The sequence below is a fragment of the Schistosoma haematobium genome, chromosome 4 (genome assembly GCF_000699445.3).
Source record: "Schistosoma haematobium chromosome 4, whole genome shotgun sequence".
In the NCBI taxonomy this organism is placed as follows: domain Eukaryota; kingdom Metazoa; phylum Platyhelminthes; class Trematoda; order Strigeidida; family Schistosomatidae; genus Schistosoma; species Schistosoma haematobium.
The window spans coordinates 2,242,937-2,267,754 of NC_067199.1; the positions used below are offsets into that span (position 1 = coordinate 2,242,937).

General features: G+C 34.2%; 1 protein-coding gene across 1 annotated transcript in view; it reads right to left on the bottom strand.

The window, feature by feature from the left end:
- Positions 1-24,818, bottom strand: part of MS3_00007195 (uncharacterized protein) — a 75,394-nt gene that overhangs the window by 27,360 nt on the left and 23,216 nt on the right. Inside the window, exons 9-17 of the mRNA XM_051215449.1 lie at positions 23,570-23,960; positions 20,628-20,845; positions 19,772-19,797; positions 15,496-15,553; positions 13,666-13,915; positions 12,210-12,273; positions 10,729-10,918; positions 9,323-9,736; positions 4,961-5,018 (exon numbers count right to left, since the gene is read on the bottom strand). Of these exons, the coding sequence (XP_051065954.1) occupies positions 4,961-5,018; positions 9,323-9,736; positions 10,729-10,918; positions 12,210-12,273; positions 13,666-13,915; positions 15,496-15,553; positions 19,772-19,797; positions 20,628-20,845; positions 23,570-23,960 (1,669 nt within the window). The remainder of the gene's footprint in view (positions 1-4,960; positions 5,019-9,322; positions 9,737-10,728; positions 10,919-12,209; positions 12,274-13,665; positions 13,916-15,495; positions 15,554-19,771; positions 19,798-20,627; positions 20,846-23,569; positions 23,961-24,818) is intronic.

Below are 24,818 nucleotides of genomic sequence, written 5' to 3' on the forward strand. Positions count from 1 at the left end.
AATCAATTCGAGAGGGAGAGCAGACTCTCCCCACTCTCGGCCGTACCAGGGCATTTGGGGACGGAATATATATATATATATATATATATATATATATATATATATATATATATATATATATATATATATATACTTCCTTAAACTGTATATATCCATGAATCAAATGGAACACACTATATCCTTTTCGATTATATTCTTAAATTATGAAAGTAGTAACATAAAAAAATGTTATTTTATTATAGACTGAGTTCTTTGCATTTCGGTAATATCGATAAGAAAAAGACTACCAACTGATTGATAATGAAGTGAGGTATAGGGTATTAAGTAAACATCATAAAATCTTTTGAAGATGTTATGAATCTTCATTGAAAAAATAATTACTAATCCAGTGAAAAATTGCTTACTTACAAACTAACCTTTCCTGTTTCTAAGTCTCAATAGGCAGGTTTCACTTATTTAGAAATTCTCATTGATGCAACTGACTATCCGTTGTCTTACTAACACTTAACCACTTTTTACCTTGATAAATAATTTTGACTGGCTTAGGATTATAGGTTGGAAATCTAAGGATGGACAAACTATACAACGGTATTGATTTTCAAATTGAGAGTGATATAAGATGAAGATTTCTCAGTTATGATCCATGTCATAACTGTGATCAATAGTTATCGATGTAGAGTGCCATGGTTCAAAATCGATCATTGTAGTAATTTAGATACATTTATTACTTAACTTCACTAAATCTTCAGTTTCAATGCCAATTTACTTAGTTAGTATAATAGGGATTCTGTATAATGAAGAGATATGTGTTCATCACTTACTGCAATCGAATAGAAAGAATTTTTTTATCAAAAGAACAATGAAGAGTTACTTGTTCTACGTTCTGGACTTATTAACTAACTATTCAATGTGTGTGGAATGGATTAGTATCAGTTGATAGCATAATAAAGAATCAGCTCGTAATAAGATCTAGCTGACTTATTCAAGAGGTGAATTACAAAGAATAGTGATGGTCAACGCAAATGCAAATTAAGCAGTCGATTCTAAATTAAGTTTTATGAAAAATTCTAAGAAACAATCTTAGTATTAGCATCAAAGATTTGTGTAAAACATTCAATTCGAAGTTTATATTATATTAACTACAAAACAAGAAGGGGAGTGGATAGCCGCTTTTGTCCTAGCACAAGACGTTTTAGCAGTTCGACAAGACTGGTGGGAGTTCATTCATGTGTTGGGCTAGTCATTTCACTCATGGTCATCAAGTACAACGAGTCGATTGAAGAAATGAGGGATACTACTTTTAAATAGTACCCTATCCCGAAGAAAACCAACTCGCTAAAAAAACACTAACCAGAAATATATGCTTTTTGTTTGTTTTAACAAATCATTGTGCCAATTAATTGCATAACCTATTCAAGTGCGTTTGTGAAAACTTTTACAACCTTTCGCTGTACCAGTTACAAAAGAGCTCAGTCAAAGGTATCATGGTTGCTGGTAATATGCTTAGAAAAGAATGTAAATTACTCAAATGTCGATTCCTAAACTGTTAACATCTAACTGATGATCACTCAATATTTATCGTCACGATTGATCAAGAAATAAGAAACGGAAACTTTTTGAAATCATTTGAGCTAAGAACTCTATATTGTACCAAAAATATAATATTGAATAAAGCTAATAATAATAAAATGACTATTATATACATTAGCCCCCAAATTCTCTAGTACGGTCGAGAGTGGGGAGACTCCGCTCTCCCTCTCCAAATGTTCTCACATGGCAACGTGCATAAAACCACTCCCAGGGAAGTCCTACTCACTGTCTTGTCGCACCACTAGTGCTATTTACGGAATTGAGAGGACGAAAAGCAAATGTACGGTGCCTTAACCGGGTCGGTGGATATGAACGATTCACATAGGGGAGTTGGAAACCCTCATTCCAAACAAATGGTGTACATGGACTCCAGGAGCGTAAGAAAAAAGGCTTATGAACCTACTGTTGCTCACCGGTTACCATGGGACTGCATCTTGTGACGTTACTTCAATGCCTTGTGGATCAGGCCTTTAGGTCAAAGGCTCGGGGTGTGGCCCCCTAAGAAAACCACTTGTTCCGGTCTAGGCACCCGTGTAGTATCGCAACCCTCACATAAATCGAATGACTTATGTGGCGCATATCTGTTTGGTGCTTTCTTGTATCAATGTTCATGTGTTTTAATAAATAAACAAATAAATAATCTACAATCCATTGAAAATGTTACAATTAGATGAGTATATAATAAAGTTGAGATGATGAATAAACAATGCTACTTTCATTATTTAGAAACGTAACCTGAACGTATATACATATATACATACAAACGAATATATATCTATCTTGCATGTGACCTTAACAAATCAATCTACCATAAGTCCATAATCTTGTGAATTAGAAACAAGTGACTATTACATGGTCGAAATGGAGCGACAAAAGAATATAAGATTTTGTCGGACAAATATAATCAGTCAATCATATGTGTCCTTTATTCATATGATGCCAATGAATAGAACAAATAAATTTATATATAATGAATGAAAGGAATTGAAGACGATCAGATCAGTATTTTAAGATCAGCTGATAATACATAAGGTAAATTATACGTCAATTTAATTAATCTTAATTAATGTGAAGAAGAAATAAAAAAAAAACGTGAATAGACAATGTTGACAAATTTAGATATTTCATGAAGGTTTGACTTCCAGAGACCAGGTTACATATTCAAATCTGAATTCAATTACTTTGCTTTGTATTGCCAAGTAGTGTCAATGGCTAGTCATACATAAAATATGAGACTCAAAGTTTTAGTACATAAATTTGTATTTGATAAATTAGTCGGAATTCGAAATTCCACAAATTGTATAAAAGATGATAGTGTGAATCGATTACTGATTATTAATTTAGAGATCTATACACTATCGACAATGATAAGAAAAGATGGTTAGTGAATTTTCAACAATCGAATCGTACTTGACGGAGATTTGGAAGATGTAAAAACCTTTACATATTTCGGCAGCATCATTGGTGAACATGGTGGATCTGATGCAGATGTGAAGGCGCGCATCGGCAAAGCAAAGGTAGTATATTTACAACTGAAGAACATCTGGAACTCAAAAAAACTGTCAACCAACACCAAGATCAGAATTTTCAATACGAATATCAAGACAGTTCTACTGTATGGGATGGAAACCTGGAGAACTACGAAAACCATCATCCACAAGATACAAGTGTTTATTAACAGCAATCTACGCAAAATACTTCGCATCCGTTGGCCGGACACTATTAGCAACAACCTACTGTGGGAGAGAACAAATCAGATCCCAGTGGAGGTCAGTCAGTCAGTAACAACGTAGAACTTCGTACGTACGTACGTACATCAGTTCGAGCTGCCATACCACATTAACACAGAGATGCAGTGGTCGATTCAAACCCCGTAGTGGTAGAGGTAGTAAGAGCATAATCCAGTGAAATAAATTTGGGAAGAGAAAAAAAAGGACAATGAGGAATCAGGAGATTAGAATTTGGGAGAACACAAAGAGTGTATGCACCTGCGCCATCGCAAACGATTTTGAGCCATGTCATTCAGGGTCTCTAACCATCTGCTGCTATCATCTCGCGGTCCCCAACCAGGTAGTCTACACCTACCAGTGGAGGAAGAAATCAGGAAGAATCTCTGGAAGTGGATAGGATACACATTGAGGAAAGCCCTCAAATGCGTCACATGGCAAGCCCTCACATGGAATCCTCAAGGTCAAAAAAGAAGAAGAAAAAGACCAAGGAACATATTACGTCGAAAAATGGAGATAGATATGTGAAGAATGAACAACAGTTGGACAGAACTAGAACGAATGGCCTAGGCAGATTGGGGTTGACAATTCTGTTCGGCGGCCTATGCTCCATTAGGAGTAACAGGCGTAAGTAAGTGAAGTTTCAAACATATCATTATTACCAAACAATATCATATACACGTCTATTTCGTCTGAGTAAAAACCTCTTGCCTAAGAACACTTTAAATACACTCAAGACTGTGACTGCAGAGATAGTGAGATGAATGCTGAATTCAAACGTTAGAAAGAAAACAGACTGTATGGACCAAAAGAATATTTGATTCTATATATTTTTTTAAGTCAATAGTTTTATTTCAGTTCAATGAAAGGCAAAAGAACAATGATGTGTAATTGCCTTAATAAAAATACCGTTCATACAATTACGTTTCATCATAAATATCAATCAAAAATCAGTTTAAATATGCAATGACATGATGTCAACTCTCGCTTCAAGTACAAAAAGCATTACTAAATAACAGTTGGAATCTATGCAGGTAAATAAATCAACAAAAATGTAACTCAAGCATGAAATCGCACAAAACTATGTGACAGTCACTTAGATACGAGGTAATAAAGATTATGTTAATTGATTGATAAGTGATGATCAATGTCATGTCTTATTCAGTCCTTGACCGACCGACTAAAAATAATAACTCAATATCTTGATACAGTATGATGTTTTAAGGCAATTAGCAGGAGACCCTAGATCTATGTTTTGTGTCAGTAGGTGTATGTGGATGTTTGGGGAAAAGAGTATCAATGTAACACAATTCAAATCCAGATCGCCCGTAGTAACAGTCAATAATCTGATCAATTATTCGAACTGAGATAGACTTCCAGTACTATCAACATGTTTACACCAACAGAACATTCAACAGTAACCAATATCATGTCTTTTTTTATCCTTAGCATTGAGAACATTTCTGTTGGTCCGTGAGTAAATAGTCGCAAAGTGTTACGATAACAACTAACAAATAGAAAGAAAATTCATCATCTAATCTTCATACATACATATATATATATACTTTAATGTCATTCGTCTTTTTACAATGAACAAACGAATAGAATAGGATGAAATATAACACAAACAACAATAGTCTTACCTAGTTTTGAACCTTTTCTACTGTATGATTCACAGTCCGATAAATCTAATTGATTATTCTAATGACAAAATATTAGAAAAGGGGAGAGAATGAACAAAATGTTGGATAGTAATATATTATCACTGACACAATAATAAGTGAAGTAATTTAAAAGACTTAAATCGGTAAGACTATAATCTATGGACGACCTTTGAGTGACGCTAGACTGATTTTGAGAGTGTCCACTTAATAACCAGGACCAAATGAAGGGGTCATAAACCAATGTAAGGAATTACAATTATAATTTGCAGCTGATGATTAAGGTTAGGAATTAGATTTAGGGTTTTTCATCATGTACCGACATTAGCTATAATGCCAAAACTTTATATACCAGATGGATGAGCGAGTTTCGCGCCAAAATCTGAGACCTGTTATCTTATACGTGATTGGTTCATCCATATATTATAGTCTTGCCCTTAAATATATAGTTAAACGATGATATCATACAATGTCCTTTCAAATGAACAGGGTTTCTAAACTCTAACTAAACAAAAACAGACAGTCTGTCACATTTGTTGAAAGCACATATCTCTTATTTTGTTAAAGTGAAAAAAGTAGTATATCTGTAAGGAGACCTAAGAGTTTTAAGTTCAATGTTGTACGAGATCAGGAATGAGAATTTCGATGACGTCAATAGATCAGAGAACTCTATTCCGTAAGCTGAGATGATGAATCGCGTGTGTGAGCGATTAACAATTCCTGTCTACCACCAATGTGGAAGAATATTTCTTCTCTAGTTAATAGGAAAAGAAATAGTAATACTGATAGTCTCGTGTACTTGCAAATATGACTGTAGAAAGTATACCGCTTGTAGCAAGTGACGATGTGATGTATGCACTAATGATTCCCAATATGAGTTAAATAGTTTTGTGCAGTCTGCTGGCTAAATTGTTCACGAACTGACGTCAGCTGACAAACTACTGATTGTGATAGTCATAGGTTTAATATAATGCAAGATCATGAATAAGAACTACTAAAGATCCTCAGACCAGAACGAAATAACTGTTTCATCCCCCATGATTTCTAATGGTTGCTATTTCACTGTACCGTTGAGATGGCATTAAATTATAGATTAACATGCTCTGTTACCCACTATTAAGGAATAGGTTGGAATTCCAATTTCAGTTTCAACAGTCCAGTAGAATCAATAATTAACAACTATGAAGTCTGGCTGAAAGTTTTATATATAGACATTTACTTGAGTTACCATTTGATAAATTACACAAAGTTGCCACTAAGTTTAAAAATTGTGTACCTATCGATAATGAAAATCACAAACTGATATCAGACTAATAGAAACTGTAGGTTCCGTATGTCAGCGGTCTATAAATCAAATTATCAGTGTAAATATCTCAAATAGAACGCGTAAATAGATTGTTTAATGATATATATGAAGTGTTTAATCCAATTTGAACAGTTTACAAACAAACTATAGGATTATCTCTCTAAAGAAGCTCGAACCATACTACAGAGCTAGGAGTTATGATCCTAACATACATATAAATTTGCTATTTTTGGAGTGATTACGAGTTCATCTAACCTGAGAATGGACCAAAGACTCTGTGACACAACGACAGATAAGCTACCAATTCCAACGCGTCCCAGCTCAGCTAACTAGATAGAGAAGTCCAAGATAGGAAGAGGGAAATATATTTCTCAAGCAGCCAGAAACACGAATAATTACGACAAGCACAAATCAGCCGCTTATATACAACATAAAAACGTCCTTGAGAAGCGTTACAAAATAGCATATTAAAAGATACAACGAACCAAAAACGTTTAAGATCCTCCCAAGTAGGAAATACAACATGAAGGTGAAAATGAGTGCTTTTGGCGTGAGTTGGGGATCTAACATCCCTGACAGTATTGTCACTTTCAATTGCTTCAATTCAAGATATAATAATAATAATTCAATAGTCATTAACTTAAACTATGTCACAAGTAACTAACTAGATTTCTTAATTCCTATTTACCCACCATTTGGTGTTTGATATATAACGAGAAGACAAAAAAACAACGTGATTTTTTATTAAGTCATGTGTTAATTTCATATAAATGTTCAATGAGCAATCATGTGTTTCATTACTAATCATTAAATATAATACGTTGTCAAAGTGACTTACAATACCACCTGTTTATTGGTTGAGAGAAAGAATACTGTTTTTATTATTATTAGAATGAGTTTTGTGGATATTACAGTAAACTTAATAGTTGAGATTATGAGTCAATTGAATTTAGAACACCATGGAAAACCTGGAAGCACTGGAGGGCCGTTTCATCCTATTGTGGGACTCCTCAGCAGTGCGCATCCACGATCCCGCTCGCGGGACTCGAACCCAGGGCCTCCGGTCTCGCGTGCGAACGCTTAACCAACCGGACCACTGAGCCGGCACCCAATGGTGATAGTTTCTAACACCAACCAATCCACGAAATTGCGCGACCAACTTCCGTTGTACTGAGGTAGAGACAGGTATCTACCTCAGTACAACGGAAGTTGGTCGCGCAATTTCGTGGATTGGTTGATAGTGAGAAGCCGTGACCAGTGGAGCTAATCCTTGTCGGGTAGAGACAGATATCTACCTCAGTACAACGGAAGTTGGTCGCGCAATTTCGTGGATTGGTTGATGTTAGAAACTATCACCATTGGATGCCGGCTCAGTGGTCCAGTTGGTTAAGCGTTCGCACGCGAGACCGAAGGCCCTGGGTTCGAGTCCCGCGAGCGGGGTCGTGGATGCGCACTGCTGAGGAGTCCCGCGATAGGACGAAACGGCCGTCCAGTGCCCCTAGGTTTTCAATTGTGGTGGTCTAACATCAATCGGTTCATGATCTCAATCAAAAACAAAATATTTTTTAACAGCTATTAGCATAGTTTAATAAAATTAAATAATAATGGTACATTTTATAAATAACCGGATATTCAAAGAAGATAATTACGATCTTGATAGTAATTCTTTGTCATGCAACACACACTGATGAAAATACTAAACAAAGATGTAAGCAAAATTGACTGTTACTTTATAAGATTGAAAACAATGTATATGGGAGAGTTGTTTAATTTCAGAATAGCTTATTTAAATAGTCTACTAGATTTAATATCAGTTCAAACTTTATTCGGTCTATTTCGAAACACCGAAATCTAATGATCCATATAAAGAAGACGAGAGTACAATTTATGAACGAGTCAATCAGAAACGTTTGGGCGATATCAAGGTCACGGAGCCTATTTCAGTGCCCAATGCTCATGTACGATCGGTTTACAACGAATTTTAAAGTTATAATTGAGCAAGTAAAACAAATGGATTATAAAGAAGGTCCTTTATTTGTGATTTCGACAACTGCTGGACCTAGTACAGACTATCGTGGTGATGTTGTATTTCGATGTACTGTATGTTGGAGGAAAAAGTCTCCTAGATCAGGAAGTTTTTTTGTACGATCCCGATTGACACTCAGACAGATTATGATAACTGTTGTAAACTGGATAATAAATGCTGTGACCTTTGCAAATGCTACTGAAGCTTCGGCACTTCAATGGTATGAACACTGTAGAGATATATGTGCAATGAAAATGACAACCTTGCACCAGTCCTTTGAATGAATCAGAAAAGTCGTGTAAATCGACGAAACAGTCGTTAAAAAAAACTCAAATTCAATAGAGAAATAAATGATAAGAAGACTGGGTAGGTAGCAGTTCCTTAAATATACTTAGCAGGTCCTTGATATATATATATGATAGATCATCTAAAAAAAACACTTCCAGCGCAAGAGAAACCGATAAGCTACAAATATAATACCAATTATACGAGAGTATGTGCAACCGGGTACCACAATATACACAAATGACTGGAGAGCATACCGATGACTATTTAGACTTGGTTACGTAGATCATATTGTCGTTCACAAGAGACATTTTGTGAACCCATCACGGGAGTACACATCAATAAACTAGAAGCAATGTGGTAGAGGCTAAAACAATTTCTGCGACCTTATTATGGCTCCAGAGTTCGATTATTATGTAAACCCATGAATAAATTCTTGTAGCGCATGCATTACGATTTCACAACTGCAGAGTCTCTTTCTAACCTTGTGAAGTTTTTAAACCATGTTAACGATGTGTATTCACCCTCATATTTTTTTGGTTTTTGTATATTTTCACTCTATACAAACTTTTTTTAACTGGCTGAAATTCCTCAACGTCACTTACGATTACTTCAAAGGTCGTTCATAAATTATAGTACCGCCGCTAATCTTACTAGATATCTATGAATAAAAAATACTTCCACATTTAACACACCCGATTCTAAGAAAAATGATCAGTCGGCTTACTTGATATCGAACTGAAGAAATATCATTACCAACTAATCTTCTTGCTGGTATAGGTGATCTCAATTCTGTTGTGGGTGTAGTTGGCATGCTATTCCAAAAGAATTTTTCATCATGATTATTATCTATGTGCCCTGTTCGATTAGGCAACCGATAGAAGTGCGTATGTGCAACTTCCATAAGCATAAACGCTGAAGCCAAACCACCACTTTTCAAAATGCCAGTAGAATAGGATAACCAACTAGTGTTACTCAATGGATTTGGAATATTTGACGATGGTGATTTATCTCTAGTAATGCGATCATATTGATTTGTAGTTGGGAATACAATATCCGGTCGAAAACTATATTCTAAACCATTGATCATTTGTTTAAGCGTCCATAAAATTGCTTTATATTGATCCCACTGTTGAATAGGCTAATAGATGATAGAAATTAAAAGAAACAAGGTAAATAAATAAGACTTTAAAAAATGATAATTTGAACACATTGGTCACGAGTTAATCTGAATTCTATGAGTTGGAAGCTTTAATTATTATCTTATACAACATGATTGGCACCTTGCTTAAATGGGAATGATAATTTGGAGTTATCCTATGATGGTCAATTTAGTTCGTTATGATAATTATATTCATGGTTGTTTATCTTTTTAGACAACATGCACCTTTCCAATTCAGTTAACTAATTTATGGGTTTAGCTTTTGATAGTTTGATTAGTTGATTCTTACACCCAATCTGTATCAGCATCTCTTTTGATTTAGTATCCTTTAAAGACTTTTACAGTTTCAAGATTTCCTAAATTCATTATCGTACGACTTTTTCTGTCACATCCATAGCTGTCTGTATTCATTGATATAGTTGACGATGTATTGTCATTTAAAGAATAATCTATGCTCGTGTGCACCTATGAAGAAGGGCGTCCCATACCCTACTATATGGTTTCTCGTACAATTTACTAAGTAAATTATATCATTGTTTTATCCTTCCATTTGAATAAAATAGAGTGAAGGGATTGTGTTAGTTTGTAAAGTATGCCGATTACCATGGTTCGTAAAATACTTTGTTGATTTAAGACAATTTTCATGGCACATTTAGATCGAGTTGTGGAAATAGGTAAATAATTTTTTTCTCCAGTAAAAGTGCTACTGTAATATTTAGCCGTTTCGAATGTCTCTAAATGTCTTATTCAATGTACTAATTGATTTGTCACTAATGGAATTAGATTTTCTACACACTTGTATCTTTATATGGATAGTGGTTAGGAGTGAAATCCAGGATGCGCGTTTCGTTCTATTTGAGACTCGTCAGCTGAATGTACCTGCATCTCGAAGTTGATGTTCACTCTGGGACTCGAACCCAGTACCGAACGCTTCAAACACCACAGCGTAATTACAAAATTATCATACTTACCACATCATCAATATGCAATTGATTTGGTAGGACATCTTTTGAGAGATTATCATTTATACGAGCAATTAATAGATTTCGATAATTCTCATCTTGTAATAATGTGTTAATTTGATTACGTGAAAATATATTTGGTATTCGACCTTGTTTAATGGATTTTGACAAATCAATGATTGTACGTTCATTTTCCAATCTGAACAAACAATTAAAACCAGGGAATGATGATACAGTGTAATTTATTATTTATTTGAACACATGAATAATGGTACCGAATACATATGGCGCCACACAAGTCACTTGATTTGTGTGTGAGCTGTGATACTGCCCGGATGCCCAGATCGAAGCAGGCGGTTTTCTTAAGAGGCCACACCTGGAGCGTTCGACCTAAATGTCTAATCCACAAGGCATTGGAACAACGTCACAAGACGTAGTCACATGGTAGCCAGTGACCGACAATGCGTTCATACGCCATTTGTTCCCTCAGGATCCTGGAGTTCATGTGCACTATTGATTTGGAATCAGGGTTTTCCACTTCCCTCATGTGGATCCTTCATACCCATCGAACTGGTCAAAGCGTCAGACATTCGCTTTTCATCCTCTCGATTTCGTAAACAACACATTCACCACGAGAACCCAATGAGTAGGACTTCCATGTCGGTGGATGTATATGTATCGCCATATGAGAACATTTCGAGAGGGAGAGCTGACTCTCTCCACCATCGGCCGTACCAGAGCATTTGGGGGCGCTAAACATATTTTTATTGAATAATAAGGAGTTTTATGTAGTGTTATTCGTCTTTAGAGAAATTTCATGTTATTCTTTCAATCTGTTCAAATTCAATCAAGCACAAATAACAATCATGATGAAATGATGTACATTTATTTACTCTGTAGATTCAGATTACTTGCCTAGGACTAAAACAATCCTACTTTCTCTTTTGAGCATATATGGGTTGTAGCTAACGGTGGAATGCTATTTGTGACTCGTTAGCTGGATGTTTCTGCATACCAGAGTTAATATTCACTCCGGGACTCGAACTCTACCTTCTGCTTCAAAGGCAATCGCTGCCATCTCGAAATCATTCAAAATAATCATCATTGAGCTCAAAACTATTGCACTGAAGTCTGTACCATTAAAATACTAATGTGTGGGTGCGAATGATAATGACTGGTTGTCTGCTTAGTTAGACAACCTCGTCAGCAGTTCGCATTCACAATTCCGTGAACGGGAACGAACCAATGATCTTCGTCCATGATATATAATATAATTGTATAAGATCCTATATTGTTTTGCGTCATTTTCCATCCCACAGAGTTTTGTGACGAAGAGACGCAACATTTTGGTGTTTTTAATGGCTATCCCGCTGAGACTGAAGTATTTCAAAAGGAGCTTAAACATTTGAGGAGCAATATGTCAAATCTTGTGATTTAAAAATAAAGAAATGTCACCGAATATACAAACCAAAAATTAGCAAGATACTGACCGTTTTTTATGTATTTGTAAAGCAGAAAGAGGAACATCTTTGAATGCCAAACTTCGAAGACGGTCTATAAAGATTGAAAAAGACAAAAAAGATAAATGAACTATGTCTTAGACTATCAAAAACTTTATCACTGACTTAATTATTCAGCTGAACATTCCTCAACTAGTGTGAGGATCAGAAGTACATATCTTTTATTACTGACCTCTGTAAACCTCCCAATCTACCAACAGATATATATGAGATCCGGTTATAAGAAACAAAAAACTTCCCAACTAATGTTAGTCGATGAGACTATAATTTATGGACAACCTTTGAGTGACGTTAAAGTGACCGTGTGAGTGTCCACCTAATAACCAGGATCAAATGAGGGTTATAAATGAATATGAGGAATTAGGATTTACAGTTGATGGTTAAGGTTAGGAATTAGATTTAGGGTTTTCATCATGAACTGACATCAGCTATAATTCCATGAATCTATTCAGCCAAATGGATGAGTGAATTTCGCGCCAAAATCCAAAACCTACTATCTTATACATGATTGGTTCGTCCATAAATTATAGTCTCGCCTGTGTGAAATAGAAATACTTAGTGGGAATTTTCAATGGTTATAATTGTTTCAGTTCATACATAAAGAAATGATTTGCACAAGTAGATACGGTAGGATAGTGTTATTTTAACATAATTATGCAGTGAACCATGTATTTCAGACACCTGAAAAATATGTAATCGGCTCAAATAATACAGTCAGATTTTAAGTATACATGGATTGTGACTAACAATGAGATCCGGGATGCAAGTTTCCAGAGTTCATCCGATAGATATTACTGGATTCCTATGCTAATATTCACACTAGGACAAAAACCTTAACAGCTATCGTACTACACATAAAAGCTTTATTCACCAAACTATTGAATGGTGATTAGTCTTTATTAACACCACTATACCTATTAATCATAAAATGTTTCGAACCCTTAAAAATACTCATTACATAACTAATATCAATTTAAGAGTTTCCATAATAATTTGTTCTTACCAACATCTTGTTCAGACGTTGACATGGCTCAAAACCGTTTGCAATGGCGCAGGTGCATACACTCTTTGTGTTCTCCCAAATTCTAATCTTCTGAATTATTCATGTCCCTTATTTTCTTTCCAAACTTTATTTCACTGTATTATACTTCTTGAATAACATCTTCAAGCTCTAATATTTCAGATTACTGCTTATACTTTTATTACCTCTACAACTACGGGATTTGAATCGACCACTGCATCTCTGTGCTAATGTGTTGTGGCAACTCAAACTGATGTACGTACGTACGAAGCTCTACGTTGTTACTGACTGACTGACACCTTGTTCAATGAAATTACCACATAAGTTTTAATTTATTAAAACAAATAAACAAATGAAAATCCTACAAAAGACTAGTCTTTTTGAAGAATAATTGACATAACTAACTTGATTTTAACAAATCACCAAATAATAAAGTAACAGATGTATCCCAACTCAAATTATCATCATCAAAATTATTTGATGTTACTGTAGAGCTTTTTTTCGAATCATTACCATCGCCCACAAAAATAGAGGAGGATAAACGAGATACAAGATGTAAAGTATCGTTTGTCGAACGTCTCGATGAAATTGATGACGATCTAGTTAGAGTACCACTTTCTGAATTAGGAACTCCTAAAGACTGTATTCCAGTGTTCTATAAATAAAAAAGGGATAGAAACTTTGGTAGAAGTACTTAGATGAAGATTAAAACAATGACTATAAGGAAGAAGTAACAAATCGTCTTGGTTTATGGAACCATTTAATAATACAAAATATTGATGGTTTTTTAAATACAATTAACGTAACTTAGTTAATAGGTTCAGATTCTATTTAATTTCACTAATTTGCATTAGCCCGTCGTTGGTAATGCGAACTACTATTAATAAATCAGAATCCATACCCATCTGGAATCCGTAACTAAGAGCATAACCCGTTAGAGCTCGTTGCAAATAGTGCTGAGTTTAAGTCCCGAAGTGAACGTTAACTCTAGGATGTATGTACATCTAACTGACAATTACCAAACAAGACAAAACGTGCGCCTCGGATTTCACTACCAGCCACATTCCATCTATTCTATAAAGCTGAACAGTTATCACTTAGCTGTAAAACCGGATTTATGACTATTAATTAGAGGATAAAACATCATGTTTTTAAAACTGTATTAATTGTTTCAAATCCATCTATCATACAGTCGGTATACGATGTGTTCAGAAGCAAACGTACCTTCGAAACTACTTAACATTAAAGTAGTAAAATAAATTACAAAAATTAAGGATTTGACGACGATTAAGTGTGAAATTCATTCAAACAAAAGTCAACAAAAACATACATAAATTAAAATTGGATCAATGTGCAATCCATTATTTTTTAGTTTCATTTACCAGATCAGTAACTATTTGACGGTTTATTCCCATTAATTTTGAGAATCCAGTGCAACTTGTCGTGCTTAGTTGAACATTTGGACTACTTGTTCCTACCATCTAGATATTTTAACAAGTTATCTGTTTACTTGTTTGTTTTAACATACCATTATATCTATTAATTGTACAACCTATTCAAGTGTGTTCCTGAAAAGTGTACAACCTTTCGTTGTACAAGTTGCAAAAGGGCCCAATCAGGGGTATCGTGGTTGCTGGCAATGTGTATCGAAAAGAATGAACATTATTCAAATGTCTATTCCTAAACAGCTAACATCTAACTGCCGATCACTTAATATTTATCGCAAGGATCGATCAAGAAGTAAGAAATGGAAACTTGTTGGAACACTTTGTGCTAAGAATACTATATTGTACCAAAAATATAACACTGAATAAAGCCATTAATAATAATTATCATATGTATCACTGATAATCTAAGATTGTTCTTCAAACAACTGTATACGAAGAAACTATTTCTTTATAATATAATCTCATATCGACAAACTATTTGGAGTATTGCTGGAGCGGTGACTTAGTGGTCAGGGTGTTCGACTACCAGTTACTAAGTCACAGATTCAATTTACGCTCCATTCACTTCAATCTTAACAACCAAATAGTATTATTAATCCTTACACTTAGAGTGCTGCATATATCCGAGTACCAGTTGAATGAGTTGATTAATTCACTTATTTTTTTTTACATAACCTACACCTATTCAAACATGGACAAAATAAACAGTTGAACAAATAACGTAATGGAATACATAACTATTAAAAATTATCTGAGTACTTTTCTTTAAAAAAAACTTATATCCTACCGTATTTATCAGTTGTTCGTTAATATTCCTGGGATTGGACGTTATCAGAGTGGATTGACTAAATATATACATAAAAAAACAACAGTTAAGAATAAACAAATCAGAATTAAAGAAGATATTGAACATTCACTGATGAACAAGGAGGATAGGATGCAGACGTAAAGGTGAGGATTGGCAAAGCAATGGCCGCATTCCTACAACTAAAGAATATATGGAACACAAAACAACTGTCTGTCAAACAATATCAAAGACAGAATCTTCAATACGAATGTCAAGACAGTTCTAATGTGCGGAGCTGAAACATGGAGAACTACTACAACCATTATCAAGAAGGTACAAGTATTTATATATAGTTTTCTACACAATGTACTTAACATTCATCGGCCGGATACCACCAGCAACAGCCGACTGTGGAAGAGAACAAACCAGCTTCCAGCTGAGGAGGAAATTAGAAAAAGAAATTTAAAGTGGATAGAATATACATTACGGAAATCACCAAACTGTATCACGAGACAAACCCTAACTTGGAATCCCGAAGTGAAGCGGAAGAGTGGACAGCCGAAGAGCGCATTACTTCGAGAAATAGAAGCAGATATGAGAAGAATGAATAACAACTGGGAAGAGCTGGAAAGAATTGCTTGGGACAGGGTTGGATGTAGAGTGCTAGTGGTTGACCTATGCTCCTCCACGAGTAACAGGCGTAAGTAAGCAAGTATTGAACATTGAAAAATAATGGCGATAACTGAAATTGACATATTTATTTATAAATTGATGCAATATAATTAAATAATATTAAGTCGACTATTCAGTTAATCTAACAATCATAATAGAGTCTGACAAAAATGTACTTTAGTCAGAGTTATTAAAACGAGATGAATAACAAAGAATCCTAAATAATAATCGTAGCACCAATGATAGTAAGAGAGAGAGACTAAACATTGAAAATATGGTTCGAGAAGAAAGGAATGAAAAGGTATGTATGAAGGAATATCATAACTACGGATCCACAAAAAAAAACAAAGAGCGAATGTATCCACACGTTAACTAGGTAGTTTGTATTAACTAATAGTCAGTGACAACGTAAAATCTGGTAGGTATTTACATCGATTCAAGTTGCCATACCACATTAGTATCGAAATATGAAGTTGCCAGGCCAGATCCCAGAATAGTAGAGTTAGTAACATTATCAAGAAAATATAAATTAACGAAATAGAAAGAGCAAAAAAATATGGGGAATTAAGAATCCCAGGATTTGGGGGAAGACAAAGGATGAATGCACCTGCGCCATTGTAAACGATTTCGAGCTATGTCATCTAAAGTCTCTAATCATTGGTCCGCCTCTGAATTGTAAGCGTATATAGAGAGGCTTTTTATTCACAGTTAGGCATTCTCTATGCTCTCTTTTATTGGCTATGTTTTTATTTATAAAGTTCTCGGGATATCCATTTTTCAGGGTTGGGTATAATGCCTTTGTTTCATCTAGAGAGTACATGGTATTGATTCTATGATACAGTGTCTTAATAAGCTTTCTTTTGTATTGCAGAGGAACAAAACTAAAAAAAGCTTGGGCCAGATTGTCAGGTGAAACGTTGGATTTACTTCAAATTCTTTCGCTGAGATTTTACAAATACATTCTTCCTCTTTAAAACTAAGAAAGTTTGTATATTGGCCCGTCCAAGTAGTTTTCTTGTTTATGTTTCTTCTTAGTGACCCGTCTTTTTTCCTTGTATGTAGAACATCTAGAAAGGCTATTCTATCCCCCCCCCATCTTAATTCTCACATGTGAATTTTATAAACGGGTGAACTGTATTGAAACGTTCGAGTGTTTCTATGACGTTCGTATGGTTGTTACAAAGGATAAATATATCATCCATATATCGACAGTAAAATGAAAAAATTGTCAATTTCTTGTGCCAGTGGGTCGTTTTCTAGTTTAGAGAGTAACATGTCATCCAATATCCTCAATTAATTGAATAATCAACCAACTTAGACAACTATTTCTACCAATTACATAACTTAGTGAAGATTTGCATACTTCATCAATTTCATTACAGAAAGAAACATAAACATGCTAATTTCTAATACAACTTTGATCTATTGACTTTATCAATGTTATCTCAAGTTTAAATGATGATGATAATGATATACGACTCCTGAACGATACGATCGATCATTTAGGAATCTATAATAATATGACATTGGAAATCAGTATTCGTAATTATTAGCACCAAGTCTATAAACTATAAACACAATTAACATAACACGTTATAAGATTGTCAAACATCATATGTACATACATTTATACTAACGTAGAAAAAATGACTTTGAAAAAAGTGTTTATCTGTGTGCCAGAAAGAAAGAAAATCAAATAAACAAGCACAAAAATACGACAAACTAATCATGTTTCAACAAGCAATTAGTTTCTATTGTATATCATCAGCTAACATCGCGGATAACTAAAAAGAAATAAGTAGTATGTTGGCAGATGCAGACTATGTGGTTCAGGTCCGCGTGACTATCGTAACCAATGGTTGGAGACTCTTGGTGTTATGGCTCAGAATCAATCAAAATGGTGTAGATGTATATACTCTCTCTCTTCTCTTAAACTATGAGATTAAAATCGCCCCATATATTTCTTTCTTCCTGTACTATATCCTTATTGCAATCTTTCTTTTATATATTACCACCACTGAATTAACTACTTCTATGAATCCGGTGTTCATCTTGCTGTGCTAAAGAGGTATGGAAACTTGGACCGATGCATATATATGTCTGGTCCTACGTTGTAGCTGACTGACTGATGTTATTTATTTGACAATATCAAAATTCTTCCGTTAAAAAATTCAGTAAACTTATTAATAGAGAATCCAAAGCTTCTTTCAAACAATGACTACAATTATTACAGTAACTATTCGATGAACTATTATGGAATTAGTATTAGCAGATATTCACTAGTGATTGGCTTCAAAAGGTATTTCATGGAGTTTTAGTGAGAAGCAGTGACCAGTGAAGATAGAAACTCACTGAAGACAATGGTGGATGTGTCGCTCAATTTCGTGGATCGGTTGAAGTTAGACATTAACAACGTTGGATACCAGATTAGTGACCTAGTGGTTAGGCGCTCACGCGTGAGACTGGTAAGTCCTGGGTTCGGATCTCGCGAGGTGGGATCGTTGATGAGTACTGTTGAGGAGTCTCACAATTGAACGAAACGGCCGTCAAGTGTTTCCAGGTTTTCCATGGTGTTCCAGTTTCAAATGACTCATGAAATCAACTATTGATATTACGGAATTCTTAATCGATGTATAAAACTGTTTTCTTTTTCAACCAACCATTAGAAAACTATTAATGTTAATTCATTTGTATTGGTTATTTGAATCTTTCCGTTGATGTTATAGACTATCATTGGATAATTGATGTTAATATTATTAGCATTTAAGAAAAACCAAAATCAATCAGGCAAGCTAATTTCTCTAATACTATACTGTTACAATAAATGTTTAAACTCGGTTCACAACTGTCTTCTTTATGTGATTTAATGTATCAACAAATAAGCTTGCACAAACGATCAAGATAATTAGGATTCATGATTGAGAGTACACATAATATCGTTTGTGGGTTCTAGGAACAGCTGTCAAGCAGCGAGGTTCCGTTATGTATAAAGTTCCATGTAGGTGTGATTAATACACAAATCAACAGCTACCATTATTGGATAAGCCTCTGTTTGTACTGTTGGACAGTTTTAAAGCGAAGCTAACCACAAACTACATCGTCAAAGATCGCTTTCAACTCGAATATAAATATCATTCGGTAAAAGTGTTGTAGTTGAACAATTTAATTGAAAAGCCATGAATGATATGGAGAAGGAATATGTTTGGAAATAAAGTATTTCTTAAAAACATGTTTGTTAGCTATAGTAACCCCCATGGACGTAGCGCTAACACCTTAAATACCTAGCATTATTTGAAGAAGCTGAGACTAAGTGGTAAACCAGTGATCCTAGACGATCCCTGAAACTGATGTTCTTTATTGAAGTATATTCTGTAGAAACGTTTTAATGACTGAACGAAACTGATCTTATTTGTGTTCTCACTTGAAGCGCATTTTAAAGGCGAACCATTTGCATATTACCCGAGACACTATCATATGTACAATAACATCAAAAACTGTATCTGCGGAAAAAATATTCACGAAAGACAACAACCATGATATCGAGAACTCGTCTCATGATACATTTTTCATTTAAAATTATATAGAATAATATACACGAACTCACCTCCAGAAATTCGACAATGTACTTTCCTAAATAAAAAAAACGGGGGAATGATAAATAAAACTCATATTCCTGTTTAAAACATTTTTCCACTTCATAAACACTCAATTCAGAATCAGTGATGAAAATGTAATCGGATAGGAAATCGATAATCAGCTAACATTGTTAAGCTTTAAACAATACAAACTAATCAGTCATTGAGTAGAGACCAATGTTATGCGGCTGAATGTATCCACATCGAGAGCCTGTTTGTCAAAAAGGTACCACGGGAATAAATCACCTAACTTCATTCTACATTTATAAGGACTAAACCTTAAAGTCAAAGACTCAAAGGATGAACATTTAAGAAATATATCTCCTTTGTATTAGACACCTAATCAGTATTACATCTTTCACGTATGGATAATGATCAGTGCTGAAATACATCTGTCAATGAACAGCATGACGAAAAAGCGAACACAAACTGTGATTGATATCAGAATAGCCGAATCACTTATTTATAAAATGGAGTTCATTATAAAGTTACCAATATTTATTCATTTTTACACGCCAATTTTCTTTTTCAACCGTAGACTAAATAGCGCTATTTGTTTGAAGTCTATGTGATGGGAGTTAATTAATTTATCCAATATATGGCTTTAAGGTACAATTTAGTTACATGAGAGCTAGTGATACTATGCGACTGCCCAAAGCTAAATACATGAAATGTGGAGTTTAAAATTGGGATTTAATGGTTAGAAGGATGATGAGTACTCTAACCAATAAACCACAGATAGATCCAGATATCTTTTCATCAAAATAAAATAAAATTAAAAACAATCGTTTATGTTGTTAAGTTTACATACATTTAGCAACTTACGGCATTTTCCAATGATAGACTACAACGTGTAGTACTAGGTTCTTTGCTATAAACTAACTCTGTTGGTGGAGTGTAAAATTCAGTTAGACAATCAGGCAATGGTTTATTTGCTTGAACTGAAATACAATCTTCCATCTCTTTCGATATTGTATGGTTTGACACAACGGTTTCATAAGAATGATTTGAGTCAGAGTCATTGGAATAGGTTTTAAACATACCTGAGAAAGAAAAAAAACACAAGACATGATTTTTAAAAAGATTCAGTCAGCTACAGTATTACTTTGACAAATCTTAATCTCAATCAGGTTGCTTCGAAGGTCTTAACTGGAAAATATGAATAGCAAATCATGGAAAGAATTTTATCTCGTTAGAGCCCCTTCGATTCAGGTAAATGGACTGTATCTTGCAACATCAAAAACACAAACATACACATAGAGGGTGTGGCACAAGGCTAATTTTATTAAACTCTGTACTTGGAAAATGAATTGCATTAAATCTATCATATGGCATCATTCCACATAACGAAAGCCACGTAGTAAACGCGACAGAAAAAACGCGTATGACATAGAAAAAAATGAATAGTTGTTTTCTAACAACATTTTTTCCACAATAGAATTATCATATTATGTTTTTTATTTGCTTATATGATTTAAAAAATGAATTCCGTAGATACAGGAGTACTACAAGGCAGACAGTCAAAACGTCAGGACATAACTGTGATTATTATTTTCGTTAATAGAACGTCTATGCCGAAATCAAATACAAATGGAAGAAGTGAACATCCCTTAAGAAAGAGAAAGATATTATCAAGAGAGAAACAGATCACAAACAGGTAATAAGAATGACTAGCGAGAGTTTTACGCGTAAGCTCATTTTTCACTCAGCGGTTTCCTCACGTGCCAGAAATCATTAGAAAACGATTATGATTCAATATCAGTGGTTTGTAGATACTTTTCATTTTCAAAATTCGTGTCTCAAATCTGTAGCGTTGGATAAAACGATCTGTACTGTGTATTCTATAATTCAAATCAAAATATGAGCATCTAACACGTGCTATGTTCTAGGTAGGTAGCTAAATACCTAACAAATACATTGGTATTTGGGTTCACTAGCTTACTAAACTCTCCATAAGTTACAGGTTAAACCTACTGTGTAAAAACGTAGACACACACTGTAACTATAAATTGCGATTTAAATCCGTGCATAAACCTTAGTACCCCAATAGTAATTTAAAGGTCCACACAACACAAACTAAAAACAGATATCACTGAAGAGATTAACAATAAATAAACAAGAAACATTCTAATCCATTTACATTAAAACTTTCAGAGCTAATTTTAGCGACCAATATAAGTACTTCTTACAAACTAACAAAGTCAATAAAATCTATTTTCTAAAGTACTTACTTTGGTTATTTATTCTTTGAAGAAGTGGCCTACACTAAGTCAAAAAATCTAATTTTTCTACTCATTGGGATATCTACAAATATATTGGTTTATTTATAACAACCTAACCAATGCTCAATTTATTCGAAATTATCAAATCAAACCTTGGTAATGATACTGTGGTGTGTGTTACTTATAGTGACATAAGTAGTATATGATGATAGTCGTGAACAGAAGTTCTGGCAGCAGAGAAACAAGGGGATCGAACAGTAAAGAATAGAAACAAGATGCAATTTGTATGAAAATGCAAGAGCAATGAAGTCTGAGTCATTTTGAGACAACTGGTGGACATTTTGCAAATTAAGCATTTACTTTATGATTGTTAGATGTTATAAACAAGTCCTGTAATTTTGTGCTAAATACATCTGATTGTCCCTACCGGTGTTCTTGTTCACTACAATACCTTAAAAAAATACTTACTAGTTTATTTCTAAGCAGATCGTGACAACTTTCTATTGTTATTTAAAGTATTTATTCAATTTATAATCTGTATATAAACACTAAGTTAAGCAATTCTAAACCGTCTTAGTACTTCAACTGCAGTTATCATCTGAACATCAACAAGCCGGTCTGTCTATCTATAAACAGTGTTCAATAACTTCAGACACTATCAGACATAGGTCAAAATAGAAGATCATGGAGATTCCAATGTACTTTCCATTAACATTTTTCATATAAGTGAAAGCAACTTGATTCACTGAAAGAAGTTGATATAACGGGATAATATAATTACAGTATTAGGTCAATATTTTAAGTATCAACTTATTATGAACTTCAGCAAGGATGATACATGTACACTTTGTTCAGCATGAAGTTTTAAGGTCGATTTAGTACGAATTTCATTTAGTAAACCACAAGTGTGGACTTTCGTTTAGCTTGACATATTCCCTGTAACGATTCGGGTGAACTAAATTTAGTGTGTTTTGTACAGTAGCTCTATGTATTTTCTAAATGCGATATTATTGAATGTAAGAGTGAGTACATAAATGATCATATTTTGGTCTAATAACGATGTGATATTTGAACTTTTTGGGGACGTATTTTTTTAGAGTCAATATACATTTACTGTACAAATTTCGTATTCTCACTTAGCGTCGTGGCAAATCGAAGTGGTTCTTGTTTCAAAGTGTAAGCAGTACAACCCAGGAATTGAAATGGTTCCCGATTGTCCAATATAAGCAGTAAGATTGCAGACTCAACAGAGTTTATATGTACATAACAGCGACGACATACCAGATAAAATAAATCCCTTCTAGGTTATACTTTCAACTGAACTCTATTCTCTCATCGTATACCACTCATGCTCACTTATTTCTTGTTGTTGTTGGCACTCTACTTCCCTCTTTTATATCTTCACAAAGCTATCCCTTTATTTTTATAGCCTATACATTGTTTGGTGATTAGTAGTTGCATCAGAATCGAATAAGGCATAAACTAGATATTTTGAAATTTACTGAAGAAGCATAGTATTAAAAATGTCAAAAACAATATACTAACCAATAAAATCATTGGTTTGAGTATCATTCGATAAATTATTCGTATCATTATTTATGCTATCTGTATCAATCTCTGTACTTATATCACCAGAACATCGTCTATTAATGATACGTTTTGCTAATTCAAAAGCTTGGAATAACATTAACTGGTTGGAATTTGATAAGGATAGCTTGAGCTTGGGAGATGATTGGTTTGATATGGGTGTATTAGTAGCTGTAGCATTGGCATAATCGATTAATTTGTCACAACAATCAAAATAGACTGGTTTTAATTGATTTTTATACCAGTATAACTTATCACCAATTAATTCTGTGGAATAAACTCCTGAACAGATACGTTGATAGGCTTCATTCAGTGCACAAATTGAAGATTCAGCAAAATATTCAACAGCCTAGAATAATATATGAAAAAGGATGGATAATTTAGATGAAGTTAGATGCGAACTATTACTTGATACCAATTTTCTAGTCTTGAAAAGGTAATACGTTTATCACGAGACTTGTAAGAGATACCCCTAAGGGGTCGTTGGTGAGTACCATTAAGTTCTATGCTAAGAAACAGAGCTGTATCTCAGTAATTTGGGCATCCAGATCTCAGGAGGTAGATTTCAGGTTCGAACTCCGACCTGCCTGTTTCGATTTCAGTAACCGAGTAATATCAGTACTCCTTACACTTTAAGTGTCGTTCATAAACAATTATCAGGTAAATGAGTTACTTATTAAACATTACTATGTTAAAAAGAAATAGTTATTTAATTCTCAGTAATTTTATACGGTTCCCAAGTCGAAATCGGTCGATTAAATGATAGTTGTGTCTTTTAGAAGGTGAATAAAATATGCTTCCGTCATTAGTTTCATCTTCTTCTTTGAGTCGCGCGAATTACATGATGTTTTTGTAATAAGTATCAGTTCTCTAGGGTTATAACAACAATATATCTTCGAAACTGAAGAAACTCTATAAACCTTCCATCTTCATAAAAATATGAGATCAAATGATAAAATTACATCGATAGATTTCGTCGTGAAGAGTTGAAAATAATGTATTAAACAACAAGCAACTACATAAAACTGAGTCAAATCAGAGTAAATGTTGAGTTGTTAAAAGCACCAAAATATACGCAACGTTTAACAATTGGCTTCTAGTTAATTAGATCATACACTCATCTATTTCGGTTTCGGGCACCGAATAGTATTATAATGAACGAACACTTTGGTGGGGACGACCAATTTGCTATTTAATACAAAATTAC